Consider the following 21936-nt stretch of genomic DNA (forward strand, 5'->3'; position numbering starts at 1 on the left):
AAGCCGGAATGGAGGCATTTTACGGCCAGCTGCCAATGCAGCTGGAGCACCAAAAATGGTAGCAACAGCAGGAGCCAGGCAGTTAAGTTGTGTATTACGGATAAAAGATGTGACTCATGAGGCGAAACGGCAACCCCAGCAAAGCGGGGTGAAAGGATGGAAAGGCAAGGAGCTTGGGAAGTGTGACATTTTTCCATCCTTTGCTCTTATTTTTTAGTCATCAATCTGCATCTGCATCTGCAGTCGGTCGTCTCAAATTATAATATATTCTGACAGATGCATGCAGACTTCCTTCACTAATTGTATAATTTCTATGGTCCCTTTCTAGATATATGCACAAAATATGATCAATCAGTTGTGTCAAGCGTTTGGCAATTTGATATTTGTGTGTCTGCATGGCGACGCCCAGACTCCCCAATGGGATGTGCAACGCCTATAGGCTACAATTATGTTTGCTTACGACCATGTTTGGTTTACGGCCAAAATACACATTGGAATCGGGGGAGAGAGGCAAAACAGGACACAGCAGCAACAACATCCGAACTCAAACCTGAAGCAACAATCTCGCACCAATTTCAATGTTTTTACTGCCAAGGAATATATTGTGAGTACAAATATACATTTAGTAAACTTTAAATTTACAAAAAATATGGCACAGTTTGTAGTGCTTTTCCAATATCTATTTCCGCTACAAGATAATTACTTTGACTCCAGAACTCTCAAAGGAGAAAAAACCATAAGCAAGCAAACAACAAAAGCCCTTAAAACAGAGGAGGGACTGTGTCTCTCTGTTGTGTAGATCGATAGACTTTTGTAAAAAGTAAACGATTTGTATGCTGCAGCTCCCGCCCCACACCCTCCCACACTCGCCATAAACATAGACAATAAATTTGGACAAAAGGCAAAACACATTCGACGAGTGGCAACAGCAGAACGACAAAAAAAGGAAGAAAATAAGAAAAAAAAGAAAACTTAGGCAGAGACAGAGAAAGCGCAGACTATGGCCAGAAGGGAGGGTACCGACAAAAAAAGATAAGGGCATTGAGAGAGAAACAGAGAACAACGAAACCAAAAACCCAAACAAAATGGCAGCTCTTTTAGACTCTGCTTCGATTTATTTAGTTATAAATCCGGACACTGGGAGGGAACACAGGAACAAGGAGGAGGAGGAGGATGTGGATGCCTCTGCAAGACCGTTGAAGCGGCAAATTCTTTTGCGGCTGCCGAGCATTTGCTGCTTTCCCCCTGCAAAAATGTTGCACAAAATATTATTTGACTCACAGAGTGTGACAAAAGGAGGGGGCGGGGGCAAAAGAGAAAGAGTCAGTTGCACAAACTTATTTTTATGCCCTGTTAATTGTCCCCTACCAACACCATGCCCCCACGACCACTTCCCTTGCCACACTTTTGCATACGCAACTGTCAACTTTTGCCATTTTCGCCAAACTTCACACCAGGCGAAAGGCGCACAGATGGGCGGGGGGTGCTGGGGCCCAGGTCCAGCCACTTGCACTCCCACTCCCGGCTCATATGTGTGGGCATCATAAATATTTTCCAGCCCATTGATTTTTGGTCGTTTGGGCTGCCAGCCGTTGCTGATGAAGTCTGCATGGGAGGTACTCCGTATGTGTGTGCTTGTGTGTGGGTGTTCCGGAAGTGAAATTCTCCATTGTCTAAGAGATGGAAATAAAGCTGAGCCATACAAACTTGTCCTAAGCTTAATCAGGGCATGCTTAAATAATTGATATTCTGGAAGAAGATTTCGGAACACAATCAGAACTGTTCACAAAATCCGTGCCCATCAAAGTGTGCCACTGATTTGATTGACGATTCGATGGGCCCAAAAAGGGATTTGAGGAACAGACATCGAATCGGGACTAATCGGCGACATTAACGAACATTTTGCTGATGTTTTTGCTGCTTGTCACGCATAAGCTTCTGTTGCCCATCGACCTCGTACTCTCACTCCAACCCGCTCTGCCCGTTCTGCTCTACCCTTCGTTCTGTGTGTGTTTTGTTTCCAGCAACACTTGATTGCTTTTGTGTGCAAGTGTGTGTGTGTGTGTGTGTGTTGTGTGTTGTGCGTTGTGTGTGTGCGTTAAAAAGTATGCTACGCTTCAAATAGACGCAAATTATGTTGTCGGTTTATGCGAGCAAAAGAGTGGCAACAGACAGAAAGAGGGAGAGAGAGAGGGCGGCCCACTTATGTGCATGCGAGTGTGTTTATGCGTTTTTATGCCCAACAACGTTTTATGGGGCAGAGCAGACTCATAAATATTTTTGCTCAAGTTAATTGAAACATTACCAAAAAATGCTTGTTGGCAAATATTGAACAATTCTTGTTGTTTGCGGGATTTCGGCTGGGCTGCCCCCATAACAAAATACATTCACATGACTAATGGCCTGCACATACACACACACACACACAAACACACGCATACATTTTTTAGCATAAAACGATTTTTTGTAATGATTTATTGGCAGTTGATGGATATAAATGGGCGAGAAATGTTTACCCGTTGGTATTTATATGGCAAACAGCCTCGCATCGAATGGAATTGCTTCTGCAAAAGCAGTGGAAAAATTCTCGTACCATGATTGTCAAGCATTGTGATTGAAGATTGCTCCAATTAATAGTGCTGTCCGTGGCCCAAAGATATTCGCTAGTAAACAATTAAGTGTCTGTTAGCCTTCGATTTTTTACTGCTCAATTAACAATGAATATTCATGTGACAGACAGGCTGCAATGTAATGTTATTTTTGTGAAACTTTTACATGGAATTAAAATATATGTATGAGATATCTTCCTTTAATGCGGAGCTAAATTCAATGGAAACTCATCTTCATGTTGTGCCAGCCATCGTATCAGTTTTAATCGATACTTTGGCTTCACAAAAAGGGGAAAATTTAATTTAAACTTTGCTTTTGTGGGGGTAGGTGCGGAGGAAAACTGCAACCGCATAATTTGGCAACATTTTGCGGTTCAACTTTCTCACATTTCGGCACTTTTCTCTAGTTAATTTTGCGGTTTCTAATTAAAATTTGTTTGCTTCGTATAAACTCTCCGTTTCTTTTATTTTGGCAGTTGCTTGCCCCTTTCTCTTGTCTTGGGTAGCTGTCTAATTAGGGTCTGGGGCCAAAATTAAATTGCACGCAGCGTGCGGCCTTTTTAATAATGCCGCTTACACCCAAAAATGCGGTAAATTGTGTACATATATTTTGACAGACAACCGAAACGACGCGACGGCAATGACGAGACGGCGGCTAATTGAAAAAAATGTATTTAATAGCATAATTCCCGCCGCTTGCGTTTGCCCAAAAGGAAAGTGTGAGGTGAAATGTGGTAGGTTTTGGGGTGAGGCAAAACTTTGAACTTCCCTCCATTTGCTCCTTTCATTATTGGTTATCACCTGGAAACCATCTTTTGGGAGGGTCTACGTCTTCGCAGGACGAAAGCCAGTCACGACTCGACATCAAACACTATTTAAATGAAATTTGTTTTTGATTAGACAATTTGTATGCAGAAATCAACGCCAAGAGTTTAATAAAACAAATTGGTTTTTCTTTACGCTCCCACCTCATCTCCCTACCCCCGGCCTCTCTTTGGTGTCTGCTGTTTGCTTACAGCTAAATTAAATTAAAAATTCAATGTGGGGCGCCCTTAGCACGCGACAAAATTCAATTCCTTCGTCAGATCAAAAATTGTCTCCGATATTGATGAGGCAATTGAGTGCGGAAATGGGGCAATCGGTCAGTGTTGTGGTGAGGCCTGCTGGGGCATAGGGGTCTTTGTCCATCTGTTGCTGACGCTTCACAAATTAACCACAAGCTGGCTCCGTTCTTGCTGTTGTCTCCATTTTAAAATGCAATGAAATGAGTGGCATGAACCCAGCGGAAATTATTGTGAGGTTCGGTTGTGGCTAAAGCTAATTTTGTATTTGATTGTGGATGCTTTGATTAGGCCCAAGTTGCGGTGTCTTCAGTAATTCATTCTCGAGCCCTAATGAACCCAAAACAAATTTGAATGAAATTGGTGTTCCCCTGGCTTCAGTTCAGTTATCTAATATGCTGTTTTGTTGCTTCTATAAATATTAGATAATACATGAAACAGAGTTCAAAAAAGTCAACTTTCGGGCTGTCCACAAAAGTAAACTACAACAAATAGTTGCAGCACCTAAAATACCAGAATATCCTACATTTGAGGACCTTTGCACCTAGCATTTGGTACTTCCCTTGGCCAGACGTATGTTAATGCCTTTCGTTTGCCGACAAAACTTGTGCAAGATCCAAGGAGTTAAGTGCCGGGTGCCAAATGTTAATGTCCAGCCCAGAAAGGTGAAATGTAAATGTGCAGAAAGTGTAGACGGTCTTGGCCTTTGTGCGGCTGCAAGTTTTATGAGGATAGGAAGACGAGTGCACCCACACACCCACACATACATATGTACATATATGAGGAAGTTTCGCTAGGTAATCCAGAACTTCATTAGGGCAAGTGGCCTGGCCTGCTGCTCCGGTGCTAACTCCGGTAACTTCCCGCTACAAAAGTTGACCATCTAATAAATTGAAATATAAGTAACAGGCATGTGTGTGTGTGCGTGTGTGTGTGTGTTGCATTTGTGTTAATAACGCCAACGGTCAGCTTTGATTGTGCATTTTGAGAGTGAAATAAAATTGTGGGAGCACCACTGCAGGAGCCCTTGAGGAAGGAGCCCGATCTGAGTGAGGAGGATGGAGCAGATGTTGTCGAATTGGGGAAAAGTTTCGGTCTCCTTTCTCCATTACGTGGCTCTCGAAAGCCACTTGGGCAATTAGAGACCGGCAAAAGTTTGTGGCCCGGCGCCATCGCCATCATCATCATCAGGACAACTGTGAAAGTTTCGTCAAGCTTTGGGGAGTTGAAGTTTTCTTCGCCTATGGACCTCCTGGCCCTCCTGGCCCTCCTGGCCCTCCTGCGGTGCTGCGGTAATTGCGTGCGTATTGTTAGACGAAGGCATTTGAGTTACCGGAGATCCTGGAAGAAACTGCAGTCAAGACGTGGCCGCCCTAAGAATCGTAAGGATACTGCAGGTGTAACTCGAATAAATATGTAACAGAGTCTAGAGACTCTAGTCTCTTGGATCCATTCAGGCACACGATGATTGCTTTGATTTTCAATGCTCCCCCCTGCCTGATCCCTGGCGTTGCTCTGGAAACTAAATAAAATGCATATCAAGCTCAAATTGAATATCCTCATTTGACGCATAAACCAGGCGCAGAAGTAACAGCAACAGCAACAGCAAAAACATCATGCAGGATACGAGGATATGCAGGAAACAATGTATGCAATCCTTGCTTATGGCAAGTAAAATACACCTTTGTGTGTTGCCCATAAAAAATGCAGCAAAGGAGCCTCGGCTAAAGGGTAGAGAGAGCAGCATGGTATGCTATTCCGAGAAGACAAAAAGGTAGCATAAACTGTTGAGGCAAAACTGTTGGATCCTTGGAGTGGAATCTCGTCGCATGCTGATGCTGGTGTTCCGTGTCCATGTCCCGGCATTAAGCAGTAAAAAATGCAGAAATGAAAGAAAAAAGATGGGCATGGGGCGAGCCACGTGGTGCGGCTCAGGTGGAAAGAACAAGCAGAGTAGTCAATACTCGCAATAGTTCTAAAGTAGTACAAGACACAGAGAGATAAAGAGCGAGAGAGAGAGAGAGAGAGAGAAGAAGAACAGCAACAAGCCACCACATTATGACAACAATAAAACCCAGAAAAGCAATAAGAAATACAAAGGGTAGAAGAAGACTGTTGTGAACCCAAATGAGGGAGGCTCCAATAGTTCCCAAATAAAAGCACAAACAACATGACGTGTAAATATGTATTTCAAATCTGTCATCCAAAGAGATCTTTTAATAGTCACTTTGTTAATCTGAAAAATCTATGAAAAATCTGTGGTTGCTAAGCGAGCAATGTAGTGAAGAATGTGAAGAATTGCCCGAGATTAAAATATAAGAAAGAAGAAATATAAGACTCCACGTAGAAGATTCCTTCACAGTCAGAATTAATTTACATTATGAAATCTCCAAATCAGTTCTTATAATTTCTCCTTACGCTGAAAAGTGCGAAAACCCTTGGAGCGACTCTCGCTCATAACTGATGCTTATGTGCTTACTGCAACAACTTGGTATTACCGGCAATGCCGACAAACAAAGGATATTCTCCACCCGCAAGACCAAACTCCCGCCCTGCCCTGCCCGTTCCTATGCTGCACCCCCCTCTTTTCCAGTTTCCTTAGCTTTTTACCGATTTTCTGGTTGGCGAACAACAACAGCAGCAGCAACGAATCATGCAACAAGCAATGAGGCAGCAGCAGCAGCAGCAGCGCCAGCCACAGAGAGAGAGAAAGATGAAAAGATAAGCAAAGATTGCGAAAATTGTATTTTCCATTGTGAGTGTTTGAGGGGGGTGTTGGGGGGAAAAGTCGGGGCTGGAATTGGAGTTCGAGAGTCCGTGTCTTGGCCAAAAAAGAAAATGCCCAAAACGTTTGCACTATAAGCTTTCAATTGGTTTGTGGTTTTGTGGCAGGGAGGGGGACCCTTTCGGACAACCCTTTTAGTGTGCGAGTGAAAGGGGGGCACGGTACAAGGAGAAGTTCTTCTCAATTTCCGTTACACGCCAATGCGCGTGTAAGAAGCATGTAAATATGCAGGAGACGAATGAAAGGGCGATAGATGCCAAAGTTATGAGCCTGCAATTGTAGTTGGACCGGATCAAGGGCCAAGAGATGCCCAAAGAGCAAAGGAGAGGGTTAGAGAGAGAGAGAGAGGAAGAGTTGGAAGCAGGGCATAAATCAAAATCAAATTTGAGTGCTGTTTAGTCAAGTGGTTTTCGGTTGGTTTGTGGATGCTGTGAAGGCAATGGATGGGCCAGCAGCGGAAACATTGCCACAGAAGTGACCAATAAGTGGGTCAGTAGTCAGCATTAAGTGGAATTTCCAACTATTGTGCTGACAGCAGTACGTCCCTCTCCCCCTGTCTACTCTGTGCCTATCAAAGGGGCACTGATTGGGTTTTTGCTGAGCCCTAAGACAATTAAAGGCCATCAAAATTCAACAGCTTACCATTAAATCAATGGCTGGCTGTTGAGTGCCTCCAGCTGAGGGTCGCCTGAAGCTGATTCTGATTGAAATGAATTAATGTTCTTGGCTTTCATCAACAACTAGAGATGGGAGATGTCAGAGCTAGGAGCTAGGAAGGTTACTTTTACGATATTCGTCTAGCTCCAGCAACCATCTCAAAAAGTACCGCCGGGACTTTGTTTACGCCACGGAAAGAATTTGCATTTTATTAGCTTTCCAGCCGCTCGAGTGTCTGTTACCCCGGCCTCCTACAATGCAAGAAGGCGTAAGACAGAGAAAGACAAAGCATCCGTCGGCATAGACAAGCATAGATTTGCATTACAAAGTCCCGGCGAAATGTTCAATGAAAAATCACTTGGCGCCCAATTCGTTTTCGTAGACATCGAGGTGTGCTGGGCCGTCGCTGCTTTGGCAAACAAATCCTGTCAAACGACTTAGACTATAATTGCCATTTCCAAAGGAGAAGATAAGGCTGCAAAGATGAACTAACATGAGACCATAAATATCGGGCTTAAAGCAGCATTGGCAACAGCCAGCAGCATGGGCAGGAGTAGCGGAGAGCAAAAGCGAAAGTTTCCTCTACTTTTTTGTGTGGTCTTGTGGTCTCCATTCGGAAAACTGATTGTGAGGGACATGCAAACCCTATTTGAATTTCATTTTCGTATGCAAATTTTCAATGGGTTTTTATGCCGTTCGTTTCATTTCATTTCGTTTCGTTTCGTTTGTGAAACGGAAACTAAGCCACAGAAATATGCAAGTGAATTGCTCCGCCGCTCGATGCTCGTTGCTTGCCGCTCGACTTTTGCCTTGACTTTCATGGCGGATGCCCGGCCAGAGCCCTGCCGGACTCGACCTCGAACCTTCAGTCGAGTCCAGTTCTTCGGTTTGGTCTGCGAAACAATTGAAACAAGTTTGCAATCAGTGCGCAAACTTTTTGCCACCGACAAAGGGCGGCAGGCGAGTGAGCACAGAACAGAACCGAACAGAACGCTTTGGTCCCGGGCTGCTCGAAGAGCAGCAGACAAACAAGGCCCTGAGAGATACTCGCACCCGTACAGTTTGTACTCGGAGAAAAAAAAAGAACCCAGCAGCAGCAAATTGTGCGGCTGTCAAGGACGGAAGGTTGGCCGTTTGGCGTTTGGCAGTAAACAACTTTGGGTGCGCCTAAAAGTACGAGTATGCATCAAAGGCGCAAACAGAATTCGCAGACGAAAGAAGAACTACATGGAATAGAGAAATACCCTGCTTGTTACAGCCATTAAGCAGCGCACATAGACCGCAGCCAAGTTTGTTCAATTAGCGAACGGACTTTATGTCTGCCACGCCCAATTCGCAATGTCACAAAGGAGTTCAAACAGTTGCGGGGAGTGCTGGAGGTGTGGCATTGATCCAATATCTATAAATCAAAAGGCGCACAAAAAGCGCTTTACAATAAGGCTTAATCACAAACACAAGTGAGGGGATGAAAAGTGAGAAAAGTTTAAGCAGCAATCAGGAACAACAAACAAAAGAGAGGAGGGGGATTAGAGGGATTACCAATAATGGGCTAGGAAATTGAAACTTAGGTTGGTTAAAGTTTGCTAAAATGGTCAGACATATGGGAGAGGGGAGGGAGAACACCGCGCGATTGCGATTGCCTTTGATTGATTGATTAAAATGGAATTGAATGTTTTTCTAATTACGCCTCATTAGGATTACAAATCGAGTGAATAGGTGCCAGCCTCATAAATATTAAGCAAACTGAAATTGAAAACGGGCCTCGTTTCGAGTCTCGAGACTCTACATTCTGCAATTGATTTGGAGCATGTGATTGATTGTCTGTCGAATCTCCGATGTGAATCCTTCTCGGCGACACCATAACTGTCGTCTGCTGTGTCACAGTGTCACACCTACACACATGACCAGACATTGAGGGGAGCAAGAGTAACTCCACGCACAAGAAAGAGGATGAAGTGGGGCTTGGCTTGCAGCGAGGCATGAACATGACGCATGAAAGTCGTAACAAAACACTTTGATTGATGATTGAATGTGTTTGTGTGGGTCTTAGTTATGGCATCGTGAGGAGTTCTCATATCACCACTAAGCAATTCGATTCAATAATTCATTTCAAGACTTATAAGCGGAACTGAACTGAATACCTTGGAATCCCATCACGAAACCATCTCCGATCAAACCACTATCGCTGCCCACCACCGCAAAATGGAGTCTTCTCTTCCACAGACACACCACACGCACCCCCACACACCGACACACATTCAGGTGCATATAAGTTCATGATTTCATAATGGCTGTGACATGTGGCCATCAACTGGACCCACTCTTGGATTCATTCACCCTCGTTCCCACCCGTCCGGCAGTGTCTGTGCGGTCAGGCAGTTACAGGTTTGAGTTAATCCATTGTCGTCATCCTCTCGAATGCTGGCTGTGAGAATGTTGTGGATGTTGTCGATGTTGCTGCTGTTGGTGGCTTGTCTTTGAAATGTTTCGGCGGTCGACGGCTCGTTGCTCTGCGGCTGGTTTTTGGTTTCGGGATAAACGTACCCGAGCCCCATTCACCGCTTCGTTTCGACCATAACTTTAACTCTCCGTTGAAGTTAAATTAAAGTTTCAGTTTTTTCCCCAGTTCTGTTTGCTATTTGCACTGCTGGAGAGATGGAAAAATAATGTAAAAAAGAATTCGTGAATGAAATATGATTTATTAGGAATAATTCTGGAGAGTTGCAAAAAATCAGTAAATTATTTTAGCATCAGTCATCGAGTTTCTCGTTCAAATTTTCCAGCAAGCAGCTCATCCAAAAAACCTGTTGGTTTCAAGCCTGAAGGAACTTTAGTCGCAGAACTTAAAGCTGAAGCTTTTTTTTTCACTTGAAATTTTCCTGCATGAAACCTGAAACTATTGTTAATTTTTACAACAAATCATCTTTTGAGTTCAACGTCTTCAAATCTCAATGGCTCAGGACAAGCATCATGTGGGTTGTGGGTGTGTGTAATTAAATGTAATTCAATTAAATAGAATTTATGTCGTCAATTTTATTAAGGTATTTAGCAAGGCAAAGCAGAAAAGTCTCAGAAAAGGATATGTATGTATGTATGTTTCAGAATATCCTTAAATGCATTTGCAATCAATTTATCATACGGCTGATTTGACTGCACTGGCCTGGGGCATGGTAGATCATCATCATTCGCCCCAAGCGAATGTAAAATTTAAATGCAATGTAATTAAATTTAAATAAAGACAGAAACCAGAACGCACTCAACACACACAAACACACAGGTGTTGAATGGCGGATGAAAGAAGAGTCGGTTTATGCCGATGGGACGGTGGATGCCGCCTGGTGGCCTGATGATTATTTAGATGCACTCGGAAACCAGCAGCTCGAGGGCTTAATGTCGCATATTTAATTATCCCACACAATGGGAATGAACCAAGTAATTTTCTAGATGGTTAGGTTTTGATTACATTTTCTACAATTATATGTACGAAAGGAAATGGCGAGTTCTTTATGTCATTGTAGCCATTTTCAATTACGGCTGCATACATAGAAATCCGTTTGATGTTACTTCAAATGAAAGATATGTTACTTGATGTAACTACTCGACTTCTGACTTAGTTTGGCATTAAATGCACCTAATTAATTGCTTATGCTGCGGTCTAATTGCGGCATTATGTCTGCGGCAAAACAATGACCTGACATTTACATAAGCATTAGGCAAACTCTGTGAAACATGAGGACAAACTTCCATCTCCATTGCTCCATCACTCCGCCGCCCCATCCCACGAGTTCGAGTGTCTGTGTGTTCGCGTCTGTAATTGACACTTTTGGACTGTCCGAGTCGACTCACAAAGGCCCCATACAATAGTCCTGATTGCGTGGGCCCTGACCGCTCAAACAACTAAATCCATCTATCAAATCCATCGTCCAACTCTCTCTCCCCCTCACTCTGCGCTGAACTTATGTATGTGTATGCAGGATTCGCATAACTCATACGCAGCGTGGCGCGGAAATTATTCGCTCCGTAAAACATCCAAACGAAGAGCCACAAAAAAAAGAGAGACCCATTCAAATTGAACGAAATTGCCGGCAACCTTTATACAATTACCAGAAAAGAACCCAAAAGCAGGAACAAGACACGAAAAAATGCGAATAAGAGAGCAGAAAAGTGGATGATGCTTGGCCAAGGCAGGGGTGTAGTTGGGGAATAACGTCGGGGATAGATAGATACTTGGCAGATGTATTATAGACAACATTTATGGCACACTATGGATATGTTCAAGCAGCTGAAGCCTTCGAAAATAAGAGCCCTCTCTCAGACCTCTCCGCCACTGTCGGCCATCGGTAGGGACCAGCAACCACTTAATGATAATTGCGCTGCTTAAAAATGAACCTCCAATTCAAAGGGGAAGAAATGGAAAAGGACAACCCTAAACATGGCAACCCGAACTGAAAAAGGGGTCACGTTGCTCTTGGCATTTGTTGAGGCAATCCTCCCACTGCCAACAGTTTATACTCGTATTTCCAGCCATACGCTCAATGTTTGAATGTTTCAAGCTGGCCAGCACAAAAATATTTGCTGCTTTTCGCCGCTTAACAACTTACAGAATGAAAAGGGATGTCCCCGCCACAACAGCCATCAGCAGGGAAAGTGCCGGACAAAAGCCAAGCCCACGCACATTTTTCACATAATTTCCTTGGGGATTAAGTTTCCACTTGGCCCCACCGATTGGACCAAAGGAAGCTGCCGCAACGCCTCCTCCTCCTTGCGCCTTTATTAATTTTGTGCCACAAAAGTAAATAGCAAACGTAGGAAGACCCGAGTAAATTTCATTAAAGGACAACGACAGGGAGTGGAAAAGGAAGCAGGCAGCAGGGTAAGCTAAAATGTAACTGATAGATAAAGTACGATTACGATTTCTCGGGTCACAAATCACACGGCGACGCGACAGGAAATGACATTTGTTGTCGCCTGGAAAATGGAATAACCAAAATCGGTAATGGCAGATGGCTGATAGGTGGATGGGTGGTAGGTATGGGAGCCAAATGAAATTACAATCAGTCTGGCCTCAAACTGAATTTAGTTCCCTTGGAATGCTGCGCCGCTTCGGCTCTTCCCTCTCTTTTTCGGGAAGTTTTTCACTCCGTGCTACCGCAGAGTATTCTGCATAAAGAATTTGCCTGCAGGGCACCGAGCAATTTATGCGCACACCTCTTTCGGAATTTAACAAAAAATATAAAAAATTTACACGCAACAAAAAAAAATCTTTATAAAAGTATGAAACATGACTGCAAGCAAAGGACAGAGAACGGTGCAAAAAGTGTGACAGAGTGAGAGAAAGACAAAGAGAAAGAGAGAGGGAGAGCAATGCCTGGGAGACTACACACTTCTTCTTGTTCTTGGGGTTTGCACTTGCTCTTGGGTGGGAATAAAATACTCGTAGCCGGTAGCGCCCGACACTTTTTAAAGCGTCAAAAATGTGTTGTTGCGGTTTAAGTCGCACAGGAAGGAGGTCGGAGTCATGGAAATATTTTCACAATTTTACGCAGCAGACATTTAAACATGGGGGCATATGAGACCATGGAATGCACTAATATATAACACAATTTTTGGGTGTAGATAGGAGTAAACCCCAGTCGTGGGTGAATTAAACAAAATATTTAGCCAGAAAAATCCAACATAAACCTCTTTTTTTGTGTTGAATCTGCCTGTGAGTCTGTTGGGAATAAGGCTTAAAATAAATTATAGACAAAATCAAGGCAATTAAATCAAAGCCACGTCAGTAACTCAAACAAGGAGGCGGCCTCCAACGTTTGCTGCCTCATGAATATGCAACGACTGAGCGTGTGGCAAGGAGTGTTGTATCTGTTGTGGGTCTGCATGGAGGGGGTGTCAGGGCAGGACAGCAGGCAAATGGGGCAGCATTTTCGTGATTGAATTCATCGATGAACAACAACTGCGGGGCAAGAGGCAGAGAGTGTCAGACAGAAAGAGAGAGAGCACGAGGAGTGAAGTAAACCACAGCAGTTGAAGTGTATGCAAGTGATTGGCCACATGTGCCAAGCTGAATGAACCTCTGTATACCCTACCCTATCACACCAGCACTACCACCCCAACCAACCGCTATCAGTGTCTGTCCATCCTGGAGTGGTGCACAACAGCGTGAAATGTGCGGCTGGGGGGCATTGAAACAAATCACCTTGATTGATGATTGGCATTTTGTTGCCAAGTGGCAGACTGTGAGAGCGGGGCACACTCTGGGCCATATCTCCCCCCGCCTCTGACACACTCTCTCTCCCTTTCCTCAGCGTCTCTGCTTGTGTAAGTCAAAACCCCAAAAGTCAACCGCAATTAAATGAAAAGGCTGACAGAGAGGGTTTGGAGTACGGATTGTGGATTGTGGAGTACTATTGAGGGGGGAATTTGAGTTTCTGTTTTGGGTTTATTTCTGCAGTAACAGGTGCAGGCACTGCTCCTGCTCCTCCTCTACCCTCCACCACCCTCTGGTGTGTCTGTTATCCTTCAGGCACTGCAGTTGTCAGCGCTGTCAGATGTCAGGCATTGTTTCCACTGTTTAATCGAATTAACAGATATGTTCGACTGTTTATTGTGCTAATTAAAAATTGTAAGAGTTGTGGTTGGCGGTTAAAAGCGGAAAGCGAAGGATCGATGAATCATGGCTCCAGAGATAAGTGTCAAATAAGCAGCGATGCCTTACCATTTATTGTTTTCGTTTATTTGTTGGAAGCGTTTGTCTGGTTAAGCCACAGAGTGTTTCGAATTCCTGTAGATAGAATTCAAGTCTTGAAGCACCCTGCTGCTCTACCGCATACATACATAAATATGTACATAAAATCTACATTCATCTCCATGTTCTTCTCTTTTCAGTGTTCCCTGCAATATTTGCTTGAAATCAACAAAAATGCCTAATTGCCAGAGCGAGTAGCCAGCCCTCTGCCTGAGTGTCTTCAATCTCTTCAAAGACATGAGGAAACCGGCCTTCCCGCAGCACGCAACAATTTCTCCAACATAATCAAATAATTCATCATCATAAGCTGATTCCATGGCCAGCACATAAGCGCCTAACAATCTCAGTTTGCAGCCGCACAGACACTGCTACACATTCCCCAATGCCCCATACCCAGAGCAAGGCTTCAGATCCCATAAGCGTAAACAGATTGATTGGAAGGGTGATCAGGCGGAAGCCCCTTAGGCCGCACACTTAACCAATGCAGGATAGGACGAGCGAGCACCTTGGTCCCCGCAGCCTAAGGTGTTGTTCGGCAGGAGCAGAGTAGCAGTGTAGCTTCGCGCCGATGCAATCAATCAGTATTCAATACATTTTGGAGAAGGCAGACAAAGGAAGGACTGTGGGGAGAAATCTGTTATGTGTAAGGAAGGGACAGGAACAGGGACAGGAACAGGGAAAGGGACTGGGACTGGGCGGGAGTTAAAAAAAATAAATCAAACAGCGCTTAAAAATTGATTAACGTTCGCCCAACCAGTTAAACGTCAGCAAATTGTATTTTTATGTTAAGACCATTAATGAAAACCGGAAGCAAACAGAAACCAAATGGATGCAGCGCAAAAAATGCTGAAACCTGGTAAAACCAAAAGGGAAAAACATTTTTTTGCATTTAATGTACACAGAAGGAGCGGAGGATGGAAGGATGTTCAGGATATGCCAGCGGCGTAGGCAGCGACGGCGGTGGCTGCATTGGCAGCACTTCGATTAAGTAGCTTTGTAAACAGCGGGAGCTGCCACGGGAGCAACCGTTCGGTCCGACTGGCAACACGGACTACGACCGGGACAAGGACCAGGTCCAGCAGGGACCTACGCGCAGACACTTTAAAATGCATAACTTCTGAATGAGGTGCGGCGCAGAGTTCTGGCTGAAGGGCATCCTGCTGCATCCGCCACCTCCGCTGCGTCTTGTTTGCTTCGCTTTTAATGCATTTTACGCCATGCTGCGTTTTTCCTCATCCCCACAGGTCTGTCCTTCAGCTCCTTTTGTTTTCCGCTCGCTGAAAAATTCAATGCAAATGCTATCAATGCAAATAAAGCTGATTAAGCTGCATTTTGATCAACTTTCCAGTGAGTTTACATTTAAATGAGTCCGAGAACTGGAAAGCTGCTGAAAGAAAAATCATGAATCAACCACATTGATGTAGCATCAACACAAACGGAAAAAAAGAAACGTGTCCCCTAAACCAGTCAGCCATTTCTTAGCCACTCTTTGTCTTTCAAAGCCAAATTAATTAGTGGCTTAAATAAAGCAAACTTTGGTCAATCAGGACTGGAAAAATTCAATGAAAAGAAGAGACCATACGTCTTGCCAGTTCGAAGAGCCAGGTCATTCTTTTGACACAGGCCTGTGTGGTTGTTTAGAGTTCAAAATTAACTTTGCTGATGCCGTGGCTGGAACTGGATCGAATGGTCACCACCCATCGTCGATGGGCACTGTGCAGCCTTGAGGTCCTGGGCATGCACTCATAGCCTTTGCGCATTTCCCACCACCATAGGATCTTTGCAAGTGCCATGTCGCCTTTTCGCATATCCGCTGGCGTTCATTGCCTGTCTGGACCGGGGCTCGTATTGTGCAGTGGAGCATCATCAGGCGGTGCTGCTTCCGCTGCTGTATGAAGTCAAAGAAATTGTAGTCGATCAGTAGTAGCAACTAATTATTTTTGAGAATCTGAAACACATACAGACAATTCTGTGGCCAATAGGCATACTCACCTGGTACCGGGCGCACAGGATACAGTTCATGTGATGCTTCTGTTCTGTCCCTTCGCGTGGTTAGTCATTTCTGCCAACATTACCACCAGGGCGCACACATCACCAGCTGCCACTACGAATTAAACATCGGCTTGAAGCACAAGAGTGGAGCTTAGATCTAAAAACACACAAAAATAGATACAATTAGCCAAGTGAACATCCGACACATTGACGATTATACCACTATATACCGATATACCGGCCACTCAACTTTTCCGTCAAAATATACCGAAAAATATATAATATATATAAAACGGTCACTCTACGAAGTATTGTCTTGCAGAACGCTTGTAAAATTGCCAAGGTTTTTGACCTTTATATGTATATCTCAAACATCTTTGCAGTTATACAATTGTTCTATGGGTTTTACTACTTTATTCGAGCTAGAAAAGCCTCTTTAGCCCTAAAATTCAAAGTGATTTTTCTCATCTCTCAATGATGCCTTCTCAGCTAAGCCAACTTCCCTCCCCAAGAGAAAGCCCAAACCATTCTACATAGCCACTCTATCTGGAAGTTCTTACAAAGTGAGCTAAAGTTTTGGGCTGTTTGCTTATTTGTCGTGTAATTAAAAGGCTTGCACATTAATTTCAGCTGCACGAATAGGAAATACGCAATGCAGACATGACCGGGAATGGTACGGACCCGAAAAGCCTTACAAAGCGCTCCCATGATAAATCCCTGGTAATTTTTTTTAGGGCCGAGGGGGAGCGCAAGTGGAGACCGGCCATCCTTTGTCCAACTGAAACTTATTTTATTTTCATTCTCAGTTTTTTGGCTGCCCCTCAACGGGCTCGCTCAAACAACAAAGTCAACAAGGAAAACTAGGAAAAGCTGCCGAGAAGGAGAAGTAAAATCTCTTGCAATTAGCGCTGGGAAAAGTTCTCGGCTCTAATTGATTTGCTGTAAACCGTTTGACGCTTTGGTCGTCGTCCTGCTTTGCGATGCCTGCAAGCTCAACTTTAAAATTTAATGCCCTCCCATCCCATGGCGTCCTTCGTCCTGATGCACTAAACTATGCAACACAATTGTTATTGAACACGTGCACGCGCCCTCTGCAGCCATGTGGAGCAGAAGAAGGAGCAGCCCCAGCACCAGCACCAGCAGCAGGAGAGCATTCGAAGAGAAGGGAAAGAGCGGAGTAGAGCGCAGAGCCATCGTCAAAAGCAAAACAAAGAGGTTTTTTCCCAGCACAACTCGGGTGCTTAAAAATGCTAACAAGTTGGGGAAAAAATGTGTGGGAAAAAGGTGCCAGAGGGTTGACAGCTGGGTTCAGCAAAAGGATTAATGATTGGGAACAAGACACGAAGCCCAACGGCGCAACCGAATAAAGAAGATCTGTCCCATGGCAGAGATTAGAAGAGATCAAAAACCGGACATCATTTTACAGTTCAGTTACAGCTCAGAGCTGTGCCGGAATATGGCGTAGAATATTATTTCGAATTCAAAAGAAGACTTAGGAGCATAGGTAATCCGAATAAGTCTCTCTGCCCATCGATTCCACAAATGTATTGAACCACCCACGGGGGCAGCACTGCCATACCCAAGTGCAACAAAATGCACGGAGGCATTGCGGCAGCAGAAGAGACGAGTAACAGCTTTGCCAAATGGTTGGAGGTAGGGACTATTTGAAAAATTCAAAGCAAACAAAAACGACAACTGGTGGAGCTTTGCACTTGCCTCCCCCGAGTCGCGCCACCCGCCTAAAAAATCACACAAAAGTTATCGCTAGCGTACATGCAAGCGAGACAATAACTCGAACACGCTTCGATCGGGCAGGTGAGAAGTTGTCGAATGCATTCGCAACCCCTTTTAAAGTTTTCCCAACTGAACAAATACAGAGAGCCGACGATAAAGCCTAGCAGCAGCAGCAGAAGACAAACACGTAAGCTGTGAGGGAAGTCCACTCCGCACCACAAAAAAAGAAGAAAGAACAGGAAAGAAAATCCATCAAAAAATTAGCCACTGCCTGAGGCCGTGTCCTGGCGAGAGCACTTGAGTTGAAAACCCATTTTAGCCCCGCTGCCTTTGCCGCTCTTGACGCGGCGTCACTTTTGACGCCTCCGCACCGCAAAGCCGCCACAGGCTGGCAAAAAGTGGAAGGGTGCCGTGCCCCCCTCCGTCTCGTGGTACTCCACGACGACAGACAGTCGAAACGGAACGGTGAGGAAGTTATACTTAAAGCTATGCCGACGCCTTTGACACGCATGGCGGGATGCCACTTTGATGTTTCTCCGTGAAATGAGAAATGGCTGAGAGGTTCGTTCCTACGGCCCGGGCGGCAAATATTTGCTAAATGCAAATTACTTTTGACGCTTGACAAAATGAAAACGTAAGTGAAATGATTGGCTCATCTCATCCAAGATCCCCAGAAGGGAGAGTGCGAGTACGAAGGTGAAGGTTTGTGTTTCAGTCAGCAGAGGGCTGTGACGTGTGGATGGGAATCATAATTTATACTCCAAGTTTAAAGTTCTGCCCAAAAACAAGCTTTTCTTAAAATGTACCAAAGTTAGTCGAGAGTCCTGCCAAATAACTTGTGGATTACAAGTAGTTGTTTATTTTGATTCATTTATTGATTGATTTATTTGAACATTTTAATACATTTGTAACCCTACAATTTCCCTATTTTTATTCCGAAAACCAATGAATGGTTTTTTTTTTAGCTATTTCGTGCTCAAGCCGACAAGTATTTTCTTCTCTCGGTATTTTTGTGTCTTTTGTGATACGAATAAACTTTAAAAATTTGGGATCATCGACTGCCGATTTAAGATGTTCGTTCTTTTGCTGAAGAATTAATTTCAAATGTTTACTAATTTTGAAAGGAGAAACAAGTTAATTCGTTACTTCATTGTTCCAAATTCATTGGTGTATTATTGATTGGCCATATAGAGTACGTTTAGAGTGTGGTAGAATGTGGATCGAGTGCTGGTTTGCGGTTTACGGTGCTTGTTACTGAGATCAGATCAATGTACTAGCCCTTAGCCGTCGCTCTTGGGCGGTGTGAACCAGCCACCATGTTCGTGATACTTCATAATATACTGGAAATTCTCCCTGGCTCGAAGAAGGTTATACTGGCGACCTTCGCGCAACTTCGGATCCAACACAGCCCGGGCACTGCCCCTGGTGAGAGTGGCACTTATTTGAATAATCATCGCCTCCATGGTGTAGGCGGAGCTCCAGCCCTGTTTCGTCAGCAGCTCCATGCATATGGCACCGCCCGAGAGCACAAATCCGTGTTGGATGACTGGCGACACGACGCGCACAAATGGTGGCTCGAATGGATACTTGTCGCTGAAGTTGATGCGAAGAAGAACGATCCCCTCTTCGCCCGATTCCTTCAGCTTCATCAGATCCTGGTGCAGTGTGCTGTCCGGATCCACACGCTTGATGCGTACGTTCCACTCGTAAAGAGAGTCATTGACGAGTTCCACCGAGAAATGGTCAGTTTTAACGGCATCCGATTGATAAACAGTACGTAGCTCCTTCATCAAGCGATCGGACGACTGTACAGAGTATTCTTTGGAGCCCTCAGTATGATATTTCCTTAATTGCCTACGCAGTCTGTCGAGTGTGTCCGAATCTTCCTTTTTCATGCCTTCATTGCTTTCATCGCCAGCGTCCGCATCTATTAATATATCCATTTCGAACTCATCCTCGTCCTTGCCATCGCTCTCCTGTTCTTTCTCGCTGTTTTCCCCAGCGGGATCCTCGAGCTCAAAGTCATCGGAGTCGGCTTCTTCGCAGGAGGCGAACGGCTCCTCGGCCGGGGGCGCGTCGACCGGAAACTTCAGATTAACTACATCGTCCGGCAGTGGCACATTGTGCAACTGGCAGAGCTCATGGAGCAGAATGCGCACCTGGCTGATCAGGTGATTGTCCGGCCCATCCGTGTGGCTGAGCACTTGCACGGCACTGGCCACGCTCGTCTCCTCGCTCTCTGCATACCAGACTGGCGGCGAACCAGGGTAGTCCGGGGTGATGCTGGCCATGATGTCGTATCGCTTGCCGCTCTCGTCGATGAAGCGAAACTCGATTTCGTCCAGGCTGGAGTTCAGTGTCTGGAAGCGTTCGTGTGTCTTGGTGAAGATCTTCTCCAATGCCTTGATCTCTAGCTTCAGTTCTCGTAGACACGCCATAATTTCTGAAAGACGCGCAACAAGTTAGCTCTGAGTCCGACAATTTTAATTTTTACTTTTTGTTTCTGTACTTTACACTTTTTGTTTAATTTGTGGCAGTATTTACTATGCTGTGACGTCGCTGCCTTCTTTTCTCCTTATTTTTATACTTCACAGAGAACTCAGCAGCTCCTGGAGAAAGGGTGCGAAATCTAAAACTTTACGAAGCTTCACCAAAAGCAATTTATCTTACTAGCTGGTAAAATAAAACCAGATTTTGCCACGCTTTATCCAAAATGCTTGGGAAATAGAGATGTGTTCGCAGGCTTGAAACTATCGAATAAGGACTTAAGTATTGCCAGCCGACGGAAAATTTAATTGGATTGGTAATCGATCACTGTTATTAAATAACACAAAAGAGCTAGGGAACATACATTTAATTTCAGTCGAAAATAGGTAAAGGATGTACCATAATGCTTTGCTATTCGATAGTGTTGACAAAACATTATGACAGCCGATTATATTTTAGGTCAGTTGGGGTACTCTTGCTTCAAAAATCTGCTGCTGTGGTTATCGGCAGGTGGAACGATTAAAAGCTGCGGCTGGAAAACATTCTGAAAGGGATTTTTACAATAAGGAAAAGCAACATTTACATATTGAATGTATTTTACAATACATAGTTCTATATATTCAACAAATCACTTTCGGACGCAGTTTCCTCTGTTCGAAATATTCGATTGCTTTTGCGCTTAACAGCACTTTTTGCACTTTAAGCGCAACTATCACCTTTAATATATCAAAGTTTCAATAAAGAAATGCCTGACAGTAACAAATACGATTCATAAAGATTCAGTAATATATATACTTTAAATCCAATTGACGGCAAAATGCTGATAAAGCCTACCAACAACTCTAGTCATTTTAGATTTCCAATAAACTGCATTAATCGGATAAGTATTTTTGAAGCGAATTTCAATTTCGATTCCCTAAAGTACACTCGAGCATCCACACCCCCACATTCACGGCATTATATTCTTGGCATAGCCCAAACAATAGCTACTGGGTCGCATAGAGATTCCGCTCCATGGAGCGACTCTGATGCATATGTTGCCACTGACATCTAGAATGAAACTTCATTGCAATTAAACACTCAATTTGCAGACTCTCCTGGAATGTTTACAAATGAAATTTGGGCAAAGGTAAAGTTTGTGCGCTGCCAGGCAATGGGAGCAGGCAGCTGGGAGGATGATCTGTGACTGGATCTGTCTCTGGCTCTAGCTCTGGGAGACGTAGACAGCGTCAACAAAAGTCGCAAAACAAATAGCAAAAGTAAAATGGCTCCCCACAACTTTTAGGTTGGTTAAGAGGAAACATTTTCTACCATCTAAAGACGCTGACATTGCGCATTTGCCGTAGATTATTACAAAAGTTTAAATACACAGACAGATGCAGATACAGTCGACCCAGGGAACTGCACTCGTCTCGTGATTATAGTGCCGGAATATACTCTCCATCTCTTGGTGCCCTCAGGTGTTTTAACTGTTTCAATGGTGGTGGCCACCAAGACCAAATCCAAGCTGACACTCAAGGAGTTGAATGGAGAGCTGGAGTTGAGGTTTTGAAGCTTTTAAATAGCCTTGGCAGTTGCAGTTGTTTCCACACTTTTCCCCAAGGCGTTTTGCTTTTTCCCCCGATGGCAGAGAAAGAGAAATTGTGCACACACATGCCATCAGACCGCAAATTGTTTGGCCAGCAGTTTATTAGAGCCAGACAGATTGTTCTTTAGATTGCGAATTTATAAACTTGGAACGTGTTGCGGGTAAGTTGTAGTGGCAGAGTTTGTCGAATAGCAATCGATATATGATGTGCGATTTTGATGGTCATTTTGATTTGCTTTCATTTTAGATATTCTTCTGTCAACATCTTCATCTGTCAG

General features: G+C 44.2%; 1 protein-coding gene and 1 long non-coding RNA gene across 2 annotated transcripts; one reads left to right on the forward strand and one right to left on the reverse strand.

The window, feature by feature from the left end:
- Positions 1 to 16243: 16243 nt before the first annotated feature.
- LOC117579380 lies at positions 16244 to 17975 on the forward strand. Its single transcript, XR_004573480.1, has 2 exons — positions 16244 to 16412; positions 16480 to 17975. It is a non-coding gene; the product is annotated as an uncharacterized LOC117579380 (long non-coding RNA).
- Positions 17976 to 18499: 524 nt separating this feature from the next.
- On the reverse strand, positions 18500 to 20200 carry LOC117580003 (ubiquitin-conjugating enzyme E2 Q2-like). Its single transcript, XM_034266204.1, has 2 exons — positions 20098 to 20200; positions 18500 to 20026 (listed from the first exon to the last, which is right to left on the reverse strand). The coding sequence occupies exon 2, from the start codon at positions 20019 to 20021 to the stop codon at positions 18864 to 18866; it is 1158 nt and encodes a 385-aa protein (XP_034122095.1). The 5' UTR covers positions 20022 to 20026; positions 20098 to 20200; the 3' UTR covers positions 18500 to 18863.
- Between the last annotated feature and the right edge of the window lie 1736 nt (positions 20201 to 21936).

This window comes from Drosophila guanche, unplaced genomic scaffold (assembly GCF_900245975.1).
Source record: "Drosophila guanche unplaced genomic scaffold, DGUA_6, whole genome shotgun sequence".
In the NCBI taxonomy this organism is placed as follows: Eukaryota; Metazoa; Arthropoda; class Insecta; order Diptera; family Drosophilidae; genus Drosophila; species Drosophila guanche.